At 42.8% G+C, this 15209-nt stretch overlaps 1 protein-coding gene and 1 pseudogene across 1 annotated transcript in view; both read right to left on the reverse strand.

The window, feature by feature from the left end:
- SLC4A5 (solute carrier family 4 (sodium bicarbonate cotransporter), member 5) overlaps positions 1–15209 on the reverse strand; it is a 122710-nt gene that overhangs the window by 55256 nt on the left and 52245 nt on the right. Inside the window, exons 4-5 of the mRNA XM_006872407.1 lie at positions 6924–7084; positions 4853–5008 (exon numbers count right to left, since the gene is read on the reverse strand). Of these exons, the coding sequence (XP_006872469.1) occupies positions 4853–5008; positions 6924–7084 (317 nt within the window). The remainder of the gene's footprint in view (positions 1–4852; positions 5009–6923; positions 7085–15209) is intronic.
- Positions 217–2202, reverse strand: LOC102831550 (annotated as a pseudogene).

Genomic DNA, 15209 nt, shown 5'->3' on the forward strand with positions numbered 1-15209 from the left:
ATTTTTGCTTAAACAATAAATACACCTGAGTTAATGTTTTTCAAAAGTCACCTTCTCTGATCAAATGCCCTAAAACTGAGATCTTTAGTTTTGATCTGCTGCTCAGAGTTAGGCCTCGCAGCATGGTCTGCTCAGGTGTTTCATGATTAGGTTCAGTACTCTCATGATAGCACCTATTGTCTACACAGGCCCTTGTTTTCATAAGGAAGTCTCAACCTACCCAGATGCTGTTTTGATTGATTTACTTTCTAAAGCATCAAACATGTCGTTTAAAGACTTCTCCACACATTGGAGAAACTCGCGGGCATTCCGGCCTGAATAGGCAGAGACGTTGCAACCTATCCAGTTGTCATGAACTGCATACCCAATGCCAAAGCCATCAGGGACCACAGGGGCAAAGCCACCCAGGTTCACTGCTGGGCTGCTGAGTGTGCTCGTGGACAAGATGTTGTGGTTTATCTTCCCATATACAGGGTCCAGGTATAGCTCAGGCAGGGGCATCCCTTTGGCAGCTGCCAGGTATCGCAGAGCAAACAAGTGTCGGTCAAAGCCCTGGCCCATAGCAGCTTCTTTGGTCAGCTGGCCGTGGTACTTGGAGCACTCAGCCATTAGCTGCTGAAGCTCCCCGGCACTGTGCTAGGAGGGTTCTCTGAGGAAGGCCTCGGAGCACTTCTTAGTGAAGATGGAGGCTGGGCGGATGGTCTCGGTATGGCCGTGCTTGAACGCTGCAGTGCTGCAGGACTCGTAGGTGGCCACGGTCTGCCCGTACTGCCGCAGGAAGGTCATCTGGAAGGCCAGCTGGGCCACCACGTCAGGGCTCAGCTTCTGCTTCTTCAGGAACTCCTTCCCTCCTCTCTGGAACTGGATGCAGTCAATGGTGAGGGTTTTCATGGTTTCATCGAACTTTCTCTTAGCAGTGGTGATGCCAGTCTTCAAAGCATCGTTCAGCTGGAAGGTGAGTTTCTGCAGAGCACCTGAAGAGTCAATGGTGGCTAGCTGGCTCTGTGGAGTGATGGCGGGGGTCTGAGTGCTGTCTTTGAATACCTCATTAAAAAACCTGAGCACGGTGACACCATCGCCCCAAGCATGCTCAAAGTGGACAGCGGCAGTGCCATCCTTGGCTACAATGAGGTTAAAGGATTTATCAAACCAACAGTTTGTGCCATCACCATGCAGCATGCTGTGGGACAAGTGGACAAGGTCCTTGATGGGGAAGTCATCTAGACACAGGCAGAACAAAGCAGAGTCCACTTTCCTCAGGGTCTCTGCATTGCCGTCACTGACCAGTTTCTGCCTGAGCTCTGCCCAGATGTCTCAGTTCTCACTGCCCTGATAGGCCAGGGGAAACTCGGGGGCAGGACTACTGTCTGAGAAAATGTACTTCAGATGAGCCTTGATTTCTGACGCACTCACAATGTTCCCATCTCTATCCAGGACATCAAAGATATAGAAGTGTCCTTTTCTTAGGACCAGGAGGTGTCTGGCTTTGTCATCAGTGAACAGCTCATCCCGATCAGGTTTGGGTATACGAATTGAATTGAAAAGCCGAAAATACTGGGACATGTCCAGGGGATAGGCATTGACCAAGTAGGCACCATACCAGGACAGAGAGGGAGGCACAAAGCGGATGAGCCTCTTGAAGGTATCCGTGTCACTTTTGGCAGGGTTCAAGTCTGGAAGACTTCTGGCTCCAGAAGGCCAGCCCGAAGTATCTTCAGAAACCGGAGAGCAGATACAGTCATGTTGGTTGCCCGTGTGAGCTGGTCATTATACTCAGACTTTGGGTCAGGATTGAATGCCATAAATGGATTAAAGTTCAGAACAATGGAGTCTCGAGAAGCTAAGTACATATCAAACCAGGGACCTGAAATGTAGCTTGTATGTTTATTCTTCTTGTCCTGAGCAACGAGCTGCTCATGCAGTTCTTTTCCACTTCCATTTTCAAAACTCTTGCAAAACTGTTCTGTTTTCCTGAACTGGTCATCATCCAAGAGGGGCTTCTGTGCACTGAGGTATCTCCTAATAGTGTCTTCAAGTTTGGGAACAGGCAGCCTGGGCAGGCTGTCCTGGTAGTGCATGGTGGGCACGATGCTGCGCTGCAGGTACTGGGTGGCCGGGGCCAGTGCTGAGGGGTCGGCAGAAGGGTCCAGGGCCAAAGGCAGGACCCTGGGGCCACACGCGCAGCAGCAGGCGAGACACCATTGTCCCAGGAGGTGGCAACAAGATCGCGGGAGGGAGCGCTGTGGGATACACAGGCTAGGCCGCCGCCGGGAATGATTCTTGCTGTAAAAATTTGTTCCCTCTTTTGGGCTACTGCATCCAGAGATGTAGGTCAAGTTCATCAAATTGTATCAGATTACTCTTCTTTTCCTCTTCTTTCTTCTTCCAGTTGAGCTCTGATCATCCAGTCATTGAAGCCAGGTCAAGTGGGTATTATCTGCAAGTGTGGGTGTTCTTGTGCATATGCCCTCTCTTTTTATCAGCTGAATGCTTCACTCTACACATTGTAGGGCTTAGCTTGCCGCTTCATTGCTGTTTTTACCTCACTTCCCCTTATCGGTAACGAGCTAGCGTGGTCACCAATTAGAGCGTGTATTCCCATTGAGCCTTATTCTTGGAAAGGGGTTTGTACTGAGGGGACCCGACCACTTGCCTTGATATTTCCTGGGCAAGTAACTTGTTTGTTCTTGTAGTAACAGTCCATCTGCCTCTATTGTTTTGTATTTTTCCTGTAGGTCTTTCTTTCAAGAAGTATCTTCTGTTCTTCTAGCAGTTCCAGGCTGGTCTGCTCGTCCTTTCAGGTGGAAATTTCCTATCTCTGGAGATCTGGATGTGGTTCAGGCTTCTACCTATAGTCCTATGTATTGTAGAGGCTCCGCAGGAAGCCTCCTTCACTGGGCATGTTGTAGCCTCATTTTAGGTATTCCAATCAGTTATAGGCAGAAGACAAACTTACAAGCTTTCTATGGTGATGTTTCTGGCTATTCCTTTCTCTTCCCCTCCAGTGTCTATTTTATAATATAATGCAAGGAAAACCAAGATTCAAAAGACAGCCAAGCATCTTAACATTATTCCCCCCTTTTCCCCATTCCAACCATGTCTCAATCTCTATATCCCAGAGCCCTGTAGTTCCAAGGTTGTGCATACATCATTCTTTACCTCTGTCCCACTTAGCCTATTCAAAAATACCTAATTGTTTTCCCATCTGCTTTGTTCTTCCATTCCCCTCTCCCTTCTTGTATATTGCCTCCTCCCCAGCACCCAAACTTTCCTGTGTCTAATCCCTGCCCTGGCTCTACCTTCCTCTCCCTCCCCTCACCCACCCCAACATCCCAGCAATCAACAAAGAATTCCTCCCACCCCCCTTTAGTATGGGTTCTTTTTCTTAGTCTTTTACAGTAGTGGTCCTATGCAGTATTTCTCTTTTTGCATTGTATAGTGTTTTGATACATTTTATAATCATTTTTCTGAATTCCTTCTCAGGCATTTCCAGAGCCTGCCCATCTTCCAGAATGGAGTGTAGCTCTACTTCCAGCTCATTTGCCTCAGTCACTTTATCTCGTTTCTGGACATGTGCAGATACGGTCATCTGCTTCTGTTTTTTTTAGCATAGTGAGTAGTTATCTGTGGCCTTAATACTTAGATGGGTGTGTAGTTTGGTATTTTTTATGCTTTCTGATTGCCTCCAGTTAGATGTGATCAGGAGATGGGCTTCCCGTTTCACACTTCTTCTTGAGAAATTTCAAGATGCCACTGTTGGTTGTTGTGACGTAACTCCGGATTTAATTTTCAGCCTATTTCCTTTTTAGTCTCCCTGTCCTGCTTCCACAAATCCCCGTTCAGGCCTTTTTCCTAGTGATAAGCAGTTCAGGGCCAGCTGTGGCTGTTTGGTTTTAAGTGGAAACTGTCACTTTAAATTTTGAGGAGCTCTGTGCACATGGATAGTAGAACCCTCCGGGGGTGGGGCCAGGTGTCTACTTGCTCAGGCAACCCTTCTAGTCACCAGAATGTAGGTGCCCAGGCAGTGAGAGATCAGTGAACAGATACCAAAAAAAAAAAAAGAATGTCCTTAACTTTATCTCCATGATTCCCTCAGATGTCCATGGCTGCTCTGACCCTGGCTCTGGGAGCAGCTGAGCATCTTGAATTAGAAAGCAATGGATTTCTTGTCTCTGCTATAAATTCCCCTAGCTGTAAGCCTTCCAACCTTCTAAATATCCCTTTATATGTGGTTCAGAGTACTGGCATCATCCCCTGAACCTGCTTGGTCCGGTATTCTGTGTTGTTGCTGATGGAGCTCTTCACTGCACTTCCACCATCTTGTTTTGTTCCTCTGTGTGAGTCATTCTTTGTTCCACCATTACTGGCTCTGTGACCACTGGTATGTTACTGAACCTCTTGAAAAACAGGATAAGAAGAGTAGTGCCTAACTCGTAGGATTAGTGAGAGAATGATGTGAGTTGACATAGAGAGAGCACTCAGAATAGTGTCTGGCATGTATGTCTACCTTCTGGTATTATTATAGGTCAAATACTTACCATTTAAAAAAATTAATAATTTAAAGATAATCCCCCAAGGTTCTTTATTTAGCACCTCTGTTCTGTTGGTGGGGATATATTGATACATACAGGTGGTGAGGATGGTATTAAGGTAGTTGGGTCTCTGAAAGTCGGCTAGAGAGGGCAACTGAGGAAGACCTTCTAGAACCTCAGCATTTCTTTAGGACATGATGTCCAGGAAGTCCCCAATTTGCCAACACACCACACACCTCTGATCGCTTAGGGTGGGTCCACATCACTAGAGCCCAGAATGCCCCAAATGCTCAACACCCACCATGTGTGGTCTGACTCACTTGTGGTGGAGGACACTGATTTTCCAATGTCCACTAAGGAGCGGTGGATGGGCTTCTTGGTCTGGTGACGGTGCTTTCTCAGGAGCACGTAGCTGACCTTCTCCCGGAGCTCCGGACGCAGGAGGCCATCCTCGATCTGTTTCTCAATGACATCACCTGCGTGGGAAACAAAGCGTCAGCGTGGAATAGAGCCAGGCAGAGGGTGTGAGGGTCTGCAGTTTCATCTGTCACTAGTGGAATTAAAAGTGGGCTAGAGGTGGCAGGAAATGTGGAATTCTTCTAGCTTTGCCACTAGTTGTGGAATCTTGGTCAAGTCACGAATTTTCAGTTTCCTTATATATAAAGGAGCTCTGGTAGTATAGTGGTTACGAATCGGGCCGCGAGCCACAAGGTCAGTAGTTCGAAACTACCAGCTGTTCTGCGGGAGAAAGATGTGGCTTTCTGCTCCCGTAAAGATTTACAGCCTCAGGAAACCCAACTCATACAGGGTGGCTATGAGTTGGAACTGACTCCACAGCACATAACAACAACAACAACAATAGATGTGTCTATCCCTATTTGCAGGTGTATGGGTGTGAGTAGAATTCTCTGCTCTCTCACCGTGAAAAGGAAATGAAATACTATATATGATATTTTCCCCAAGAAGCACAAAAGTACTATGCTAAGAAATTCTCTTTTTAAAAAGTTTTTTGGATAAAATACAAGGGAACTTCAAAAAGCTTACGGAAAATGGATTAAAAGATAATGGAATTTCTCCACAATGTTTTGGAAAAGTTTGGTATTTCTGGCAAAACTGAATGTGATAGGACAAAGCTCACAAAAACATTTAGGGACAAAGAGGTAAGCCACCTCCTTCCCTCTGCTACTCCACTAAGTGAGAGCTTATTTCCTAAGGACGAATGACTCCGCATTTATCCTGAATGCGAACAGTAGCAATAGCTGTCTCCCACCACGCTAACAGGCTCATCTCCCCATTTGCTACATTTGTTGTTGTTGCTAGCTGCCATGAATCAGCCCCCAAGTCACAGTGACCCCATGCACAACAGGATCAGACCACTGTGATCCACAGGATTTTTGCTTAGTTTTAATAACTTTTTATTGTGACTTGAGTGGAGGTTTTAGAGAGATCAGTTTTACATTTAACAAATCATACACTTCGTTTCATTTCAACAGTTGCAAACTCCTCTATCTAACAATAGTTATCCCACTTCCTCAGTGATTCTTGAGTCCATTTCACCCTCCCCATCCCTTCTGAACTTTGTTCTTAAGTAAATGCTGCCCTTTTGATCTTGAATGGTTGACCATTCTATAGTGAGCATGCCAAACTAGTGTTGTTGTTCCCTCTATCTACTGCTTGGCTGAAAATTGAGTCACGAGGGTGGGTTCAGTTCCAGACCTGAAGGGTGGCCGAGGGCTATAGTTTCAGGTTCCCCCAGTTCTTTCTGACCAGTAAGGCCGGTCTTTGATATATATATGATTTTGAGTTTTGTTCCACATTTTCTCCAACTTTATTGGGGACCTTCTAATGTGATCCCTTTCAGAACAGTTAGCAGTGATAGCTGGACACCATCTAGTTCTTCTGATCTCAGAGAGTTGTGGAAACTAATGATCACATGTTCCTTTATTCCATTAGACTAAATCCACAGGATTTTTATCGACTGATTTTTGGAACTAGATCACTTAGCCTGTTTTCATAGTCTTTATCTGCTCTGCTGAAACCAGTTCAGCATCATAGCAGTACACAAGCCTACCTGACAGATGGGCAGCCGCTGAGTACGAGGGGGAGTGGCAGGAACCGAACCTGGGTCTCCTGCACAGACGGTAAGAATTGGACCACAGCCCCATTTTGCTATAGTGATGGATGACACATAGGAGGGTTAGCTTTTCCTTCCTAAACAGCTGTGGAGCTGAAATTGGGAGAAGCTGTGAAGATGCCTTTGGTGCATCATAGCAAACCTGTTCTGAAGAACCAAGTTGGTGTCAATGATGGGTCCTCTGGTCAGGAAGCGGTGGGGGTTACCCTGGGTTTGGGGGATCAAAAGACAGATGCCCATAGTGGCCCCTGTCTCACCTATGATCTGTGGTAAGGAGCCACCATCCAAGTCCAACAGCACTGTACCAGTCTGCAGGCAGGTTCGGAGCTCGAAGAGACTGTGCAGGGACAGCGTGGACACGTGTGGCTTGCTCCAGCGCTCGCCTCCTTCCTCGACCTTTTCTTCAAACTTTATCCACCTGGAGGGAGTAAGGATGGGGCTCAGCTTGGCCAGTGCCCTCAGGAGGAGCCTGAGCATCCTACTGTGGATACAGTCAAGGACCTGTCACTGTCTCCTCCTCTCCTCCCAACACCATCATGCTCAGGACAAAGGGGTCTTTGTTGTGCTCCACTTGTGGGGTGATGGAGCTGCTCCAGGGTTTCCAAAGCCATAATCCTTATGGAGAAGCCTTGATGGTGTAGTGAGTTACAAAAGGTTAGCAGTTCAAATCCACCAGTCATTCCCCAAGCGAAAGATGCGGCTTTCTGTTTCTGTTAATATTTATGGCCTTGGAAACCCTATATAGTGTCACTATGAATTGGAACTGACTCAATAGCACACAACAATAATAACATCAATGATCTTTATGGGAGTATAACTCATCTTTCTCTTGCAGATGGGTTTGAATCACTGATCTTTCAGTTAGCAGCCCAGTGTGTAATCCACTGTGCCATAGGGCTCCTTTAGTACTGACTAGCTAATTCTAAAGTTCTTTTGAAAAATGAAATCGAACAAGTGGTCAGGGAAAGTTTTGAAAAGAATAAGACAAATGGAAGGACATGCAGCAGATATAAAAACTTGAGTATTAATAGTGTGATTCTAGATCAACAATCTAGAAACAGATCTGAATACAAAAGAAGTCAGGCTTTGGAAAAGGAGTTGTTTAAACTTAGAATAAAAAAGTTAAGCCCTGACTTCTCACCAAACATAATATTAAATTCTACATGGATTAAAGACTAAATATAAAAATAAATCTACAAACAAAACTATGAATGTACAAGAAGAGAATATAGGAGGATATTCTTATGTTCTTAGTTGTAGAGAAAGACCTCTTAAACAAGATGGGAAAAATTATTGATTTGATTATATAAAAATAAAATAAAACTTCTGGATAGCAAAACAGCATAAATCAAGTAACAAGAAAAGTAAATATTGGGGTAAGTTTTGCAAAAAACAGAGCATCAAAGGACTAATCACAATATCAAAAGACTCTTTCAAATCAATAAGAAAAACTTACGTGATCCAATAGGAAAGTGAACAATTCTAAGAAATGTAAATGGACAATAAGCATAGAAAAAGAAGCTTGACTTCCCTAGTAAGCAAGGACACTTAAATGACAACAAATTAAATAACATTCTTCACTCCCCAGATTAGCAAAAATAAAAAAGACTGATACCCTCCTGCATCAGGGAAGGAGCCGCCCTGGTGGCACAGTGGCTAAGCACTGGGCTGCTAACTGAAAAGTTGGCAGCTTGAACCTACCAGCCACTTTGCCAGAGAAAGATGAGGTAGTTTACTTCTGAAAAGACTTAGAGTCTTGGAAATCCTAGGGAGCACTTCTACTCTGTCTTACAGGGTGACTGTGAGTTGGAATCTACTCAAGGGCACTAAGTTTGACTTTTTGTTTTTTATGTCAGGGAAATATAGGAAAATGGGCATTCCTACTGCAGTTTGAATCCCCAGGTTGTGCAAACAGTTAAGCACTCCACTACTAACCAAAAAGTTGATGGTTTAAATTCACCAAAAGATGCCTTGCAAGAAAGGCCTGATGATCTTGAACATTCTATGGAATAGTTCTACTCCGTAACACAGAGGGTCACCAAAATCAGAATCAACTCTGTGGGAACGGGTTTGGGGTTTGTTGTTTGTTTATACTGCAGGCTTAATGACACAACTGTCTTAGTGTGAGTAACTGGGCAGCCTCCTTAAACTGTTGAAGTATGGCTTTTTTAAAATCCAGTGATTTCATTTCTAGGAAATTATCACAGGAGTATAATTAGACATCTGTATAAATAATATAGAAAGATGCTCACTGCAGCTTTGTCTGTTAGGGTGAAAAACTGTGCATCACCAGTTCTGCAGTAGGGGAATGATTACATCAGTCCCATACATGCTATAAAAAGTGTGAGGGCAAACTGTGCGTACTGACAGGATGGATGGGCCATTTTACAAAACAGAAAAACATGTGTATGCGTGTTTGGAAAAGTCTGGTAAGTTTTGAAAGAAAACACATCAAACAGTTATCAATGGTTACTTCTGGGGAGAGGAGTGGGATTGTTGGGTGGCTGGTTAGGAGACTTTCACTCTTCATTTGAGTTAAACAGTATAACAGAGCACAGTCTGTGGAGCCCGAGTGCCCAATTTTGAATGCTACCTCCATCACTTACTTGCTGTGAACCTCAAACAAGTTACCAAACCCACTGCCTTCATATGAATTCTAACGCACAGCAACCTGATAGGAAAGTACAACTGCCCCATTGCGTTTCCAAGGCTGTTAATCTTTACAGAAGCAGATTGCCATATCTTTCTCCCGTGGAGTACTTGGTGGGTTTGAACTGTTTACTTTTTGGTTAACAGCCAAGTGCTTTAACTACTGTGACACTGGGGTTCCTTTTGGGCAAGTGACATTTTTTTTTTTTTTTTTAATTGTGGACTGAGTGATACTTTACATGGGAGAACATCAGCTTTACACCTTCATTTCGTTGCAATGATTACAATCTCCTCCATGCATCATCAATCAACAGCATTTGCTTCCATTCCCTCTGTTTTTCTTTTCTTTTTTGGGGAGGGGGCTGGGAGGTGGGTGTGGGATATGTACACAAACACACTCAGGAATATATAATAATTTAAACAAAGGCACATTCTGCAAGCCTGCCTCCTGGTTAGAGAGTAAGAATGGAGGTTTTAGTTAGAACTTCTTAGGTTGTATTTCATATAATCATAGGACTCGATAAAGAAAGAGTTAAGAAAGATAAAAAAGAAGGTAAAAACACCAGATCCCAAGAATTTCAACTCTTCTGCCTTGTGAGGAGTGAGACCGTCTATCCATAGAGGCAAACTTTTTACCTTTTGCCACTGAACCAGTTACAATTCATAGCAACCCCATGTGTGTCAGAGTAGAATTCTATTCCACAGGGCTTTTTGGTTTTGTTTTCATTTTTTATTGTGAATTGAGTGAAGGTTTACAGACCAGATCCTCAGCTTTATATTCCACAAATCATACACTTTGTTTCATCTCAGTGATTACAATCCCTCCATGCAACAACAGTCATCCCACTTCCTCCCTGTGGTAATCATATCTTATACTCATATCAATAGGTATATAGGGAACAATATATAAGATATGATTACCATGGAACGGTCATTTATTCAAAATCAAAAGGACAACATTTCCTAAGGACAAAGTTGAGAACGAATGCGAAGGAGGGTGCAATGGAAAGAGGAACCACAAGGCGGAAGTGGTCCCTATATACCTATTTAAGGAGCTCTGATAGCGTAGTGGTTACGAATCGGGCTGCAAACCGCAAGGTCAGCAGTTCAAAACTACCAGCTGCTCCGCGGGAGAAAGATGAGGCTTTCTGCTCCTGTTAGGATTTACAGCCTCAGAAACCCTGTACAGGGTCGCTATGAGTCGGAACCGACTCCACGGCACATAACAATAACAACATATACCTATTTACTGCTTGGCTAAAAATTGAGCCATGGGGTGAGTTCCTTTCCATACCTGAGGGTGGCCAAGGGCCATAATCTCAGATTCCTCCAATTTCTTTCTGACCAGTAACCCTGGTCTTTTTTTAAATTTTTAAAAAAATTTTGAGTTGAGTTTTGTTCCATATTTTCCCCCACTCTATCCAGGACCTTCTAATGTGATCCATTTCAGACGAGTTGGTAGTGGTGACCAGGCACTGTCTAGTTCTTCTGGTCTCAGAATCATGGAGAAAAGACTATTATTTTGTAAATTTGGAAATAAGAAAACAGAATCATTCAAAATTCCCCCAACCTGAGGACACCATGGTTGGTATTTTGATGATCTTTTAGATCTTCCTGTGTGCACATTTGAATGCACATGATCACATACAACCACTTTGACATTAACAGTACCTTAAGGGCCTTAAAGGTGTCCTTGTATGGCACCGTAGGATAAGTACTGAACTGCTAACCACAAGGCTGGTGGTTCAAACCCACCAGCTTTGCCTAGGAAACCCTGTATAGGGTCACTATGAGTCATAACTGACTCTACAGCACTTAACAACAAGGGCCTTCAGGGCATAATATCTAATGGACATCTTTTCATGTTTATAAATATTTGTAATAACTAAAATTTTGATTCTGGCGCATAATATTTTAAAGTTTTTTATTATTCCATTGTATGAATGTACCATAATTGAGAGGAACAATCCTCAATTTGTGGACATTTAGATTATTTCTATTTTTTCTTTGTTATAAACAAGGCTTTTTTGAGCAACCTTAATCGTTTCTTTGGGATAAGTTCTAAGAAATGAGATTTGTAAGTCTCAGCTCTCTTAAATATATAACGTACACCTTCAAACTGTTTGCTACAAAATTTAAACCAGTTTACACTCCCACCAACATGCACAAGACTATTTCCCTGAAGCTAGTTAAACTCTAGCATTTTCATTCTCTTTCACCTTGTTCTTTTGATAATTGAAAAATTATATCCTGTGTGCATTCTTTGGGAAAGTGAGGTCAAACAACGTTTCCTATGTCAGATTTCCTCTTTAGTGTTTTGTTTTGTCAGTGTCTAATGTCTCCACTCGTCTGTCAGTTTGTCACACTGTGGTGTGTTGTGTGTTGCTGTGATGCTGGAAATTATGCCACTGGTATTTTGAAAGCTGACAGGGTCCTCCATGGTGAACAGGCTTCAGCTGAGCTTCCAGACTAAGATAAACTTGGAGAAAGGAAAGTCAGACTACTTCCAAATGTTTAGCCACTGAAAACCGTATGAACAGCACTGAAACACTGTCATATAGAGCCAGAATATTGAATATTGAAACATTAAGAATAGTACCAAAAAACTGTCAGATATAGTGCTAGAAGATGAGCCCTTCAGGATGGAAGGCACTCAAAATACAACTGGGGAAAGAGCTGCCTCCTCAAAGTAAAGTTGACCATGATGAAGCTTGTGGGACCTTCATTTTCTAATGGGACACAACTCAAAATGAGGAGTAACAGCTGCAAGCATCCATTAATAATTAGAACATGGAATGCACAAAGTATGAGTCTAGGAAAATCAGAAGCTTTAAAAAATGAAATGGCATCAAGAGGAAAGACATCTCCTTCACATCATCAGAAAGAACATTTCAAGATCTATCTTGAAGCATAATACTGTCTGTGATAGGATAATATCCATACACCTACAAGGAAGACTAGTTAATACCACTATTATTCAAACTTACACACCAACCACTAAAGCCAGTGATGATTAAATTAAAGAATTCTACCAACTTTTTCAGTGTGAAATTGATCAAATATGCCATCAAGATGTATTGATAATCGGGTCCCCTCAGAGCAAACACCCTTCCAAGACTAAGACTCAACGGGAATACATGCTCTGATTGGTGAACACATTCATCAGTGATAAGGGGAAGTGAGGGGAAAATAGCAATGAAGCTGCAAGCTAAGCCCTACAACGTTCAATAGACTCCTGTGAGCCCAGGTGGAGACCTGGTTGGCCAGCAGTGTGGCAAGACCTGGGGACTCTTCAGCCCAGAGTCAGTGACATAGCCACAGAGGACTAGAGTGGAGAGTGAAGCATCCAGCTGATAAGAAGAAAGGGCATATGCACGTGAACACCCACACTTGCAGATAATACCCACTTGACCTGGCTTCAATGACTGGATGATCAGAGCTCAACTGGAAGAAGAAAGAAGAGGAAAAAAGTAGTAATCTGATACAATTTGATGAACTTGATCTACACCTATGGATGCAGTAGCTCAAAAGAGGGAAAAAATCTTTACAGCAAGGATCAATCCCACCCCCTCCATACACAGAGTAGACAGGGATGGGCAACTTGGACATTGGCTACCCAAAATGGGGGGCTACAAAGGCAAGAAGTGACTGGCTTACAAGCTTTCAAGAGGAAATCTAGATCCAGAGGGCATGGAGGAAGGTAGAAGAAATGAGGAGGTAAAAGTTGAACAGAATATTTCAAAGGGTAGCTTGAGAAGACAAAGTCATATATTATAATGAAATGTTAAAAGATCTGGAGTAAGAAAACCAAAAAGGAAGAACACTCTCAGCATTTCTCAAGATGAACGAGCTGAGGGGGTAAAAAATCAAGCCTCGATTACAATACTAAAGGATTCTTTGGGCAAAATATTGCATGATGCAGAACACATAAAAAAAAAAAAAAATGGAAGAAATACACAGAGTCACTGTACCAAAAAGAAATGGTTGTTGTCCAACCATTTCAAAAGGTAGCATATGATCAAGAGTCAATGGTACTGAAGGAAAAAGTCCAAGGTACACTGAAGTCATTAAAAAGAAAAAGACCCTGGGAACTGATGGACTACAGATTGAAATCTTTGAATAAACTGATACAACACTGGAGGTACTCACTCATCTATGCAAAGAAATTTGGAAGACAGCTACCTGGTCTACTGATTGGAAGACATCCATACTTGTGCTCATTTCAAACAGAGGTGACCCACTGGAATGCAGAAACCATCAGACAATACTATTAATACCACATACAAGGAAAATTTTGCTAAAGATAATTTTAAAATGTCTGCAACTGTACATTGACAGGGAGCTGCCAGAGGTTCAAGCCAGATTCAGACGAACAAGAGATATCATTGCTGATGTCAGATGGAGACTACCAGAAAGATGTTTATCTGTGCTTTATTGAGTATGTAAAGGCTTTTGACTGTGTGAATCATGACAGGTTATGGACAACAATGTGGAGAATGAATATTCTGGAACACTTAATTGTGCTCATGAAAAACCTGTACATAGACTAAGAAGCAGTTGTTCAAACAGAACAAGGGGTCACTGAATGGTTTAAAATCAGGGAAGGTGTGCGCCTGGGTTGTATTCTTTCACCATACTTATTCAGTATGTTTGCTGAGCACATAATCAGAGAAGCTGGATTATATGAAGAAGAATGTAGCATAAGGAATTGAGGAAGACTCATTAATAACCTGTGATATGTAGATAATACAGGTTTGCTAGCAGAAAGTGAAGAGGACTTAAAATAGTTACTGATGAAGATCAAAGCCCACAGTTCTGTATGAGTTGCACCTCAATGTAAAGAAAATAAAAATCCTCACCACTGGAGCAATAAATAACATCATGATAAATGGATAAAAAAATTGAAGTTATCAAAGACTTCATTTTGCTTGGATCTACCATTAACACTCATGGAAGCAGCAATCAAGAAATTAAACGACGTATTGTGTTAGACAAATCTGTACAAGTCCTCTTTAAAGTGTTCAAATCAAAGATGGCTGTTTAAGGACTAATATGCACCTGACCAAAGCAAGCCATGGTATTTTCAATAGCCTCATATGATGTGAAAGTTGGACAGTGAATAAGAAGAACCATGGAAAAATTGATGCATTTGAATTATGGTGTTGGAGAAGAATATCAAAGGTACCATGGACTGCCAGAAAAATAAATAATTCTGTGTTGGAAGAAGTACAACAAGAATGGTCCTTAGAAATCAATATGGCCAGACTTTGTCTCTCATACCTTGGACATATTATCAGGAGGGATCAGTCATTGGAGGAGGGTCTATGAAAAAGAGGGAGACCCCAATGAGAAGGATTGGCACAGTGGCAGCAGCAATGGGCTCAAGCTTAGCATCAATTGTGAGGGCAGTGCAGGAATGAATGGGTGGTGTTTCATTATGTTGTACATAGGGTCTCTATGATCAGATCCAACTCAACGGCACCTAACAACAATGTCTTCATTCAATTCATTTATTTTATATCAGCTAACCCAGTGGTTCTGTGAGTTAGGTACTGGGCTGTTAACCACAAGGCTGGCAGTTCAAACCCAGCAGCTGTGGTTTTTTTTTGGGGGGGGGAGGGGGGTAAAGAGGAAGCTGTTGTAATGATTTACAGTCTCAGAAACCCTATACAGGGGTCGATATGACTTGGAATCGACTGGATGGCAGTGGGTTTGGATTGTGGTTTAATGGGTGGAGGGAGTGACTAGGGAGACTAACTCTGAAACGTGAAGAGGAAGCAGAGATCACACAGAAACTTGCCTCCATGACTCATCAAGTTATTGTTGTTAAATGCCATCAGGTCTGTTCCAACTTATAGGACCCTGTATAGGGTTTCCAAAGAGCAGCTGGTGGG

This window comes from Chrysochloris asiatica, unplaced genomic scaffold (assembly GCF_000296735.1).
Source record: "Chrysochloris asiatica unplaced genomic scaffold, ChrAsi1.0 scaffold00197, whole genome shotgun sequence".
In the NCBI taxonomy this organism is placed as follows: domain Eukaryota; kingdom Metazoa; phylum Chordata; class Mammalia; order Afrosoricida; family Chrysochloridae; genus Chrysochloris; species Chrysochloris asiatica.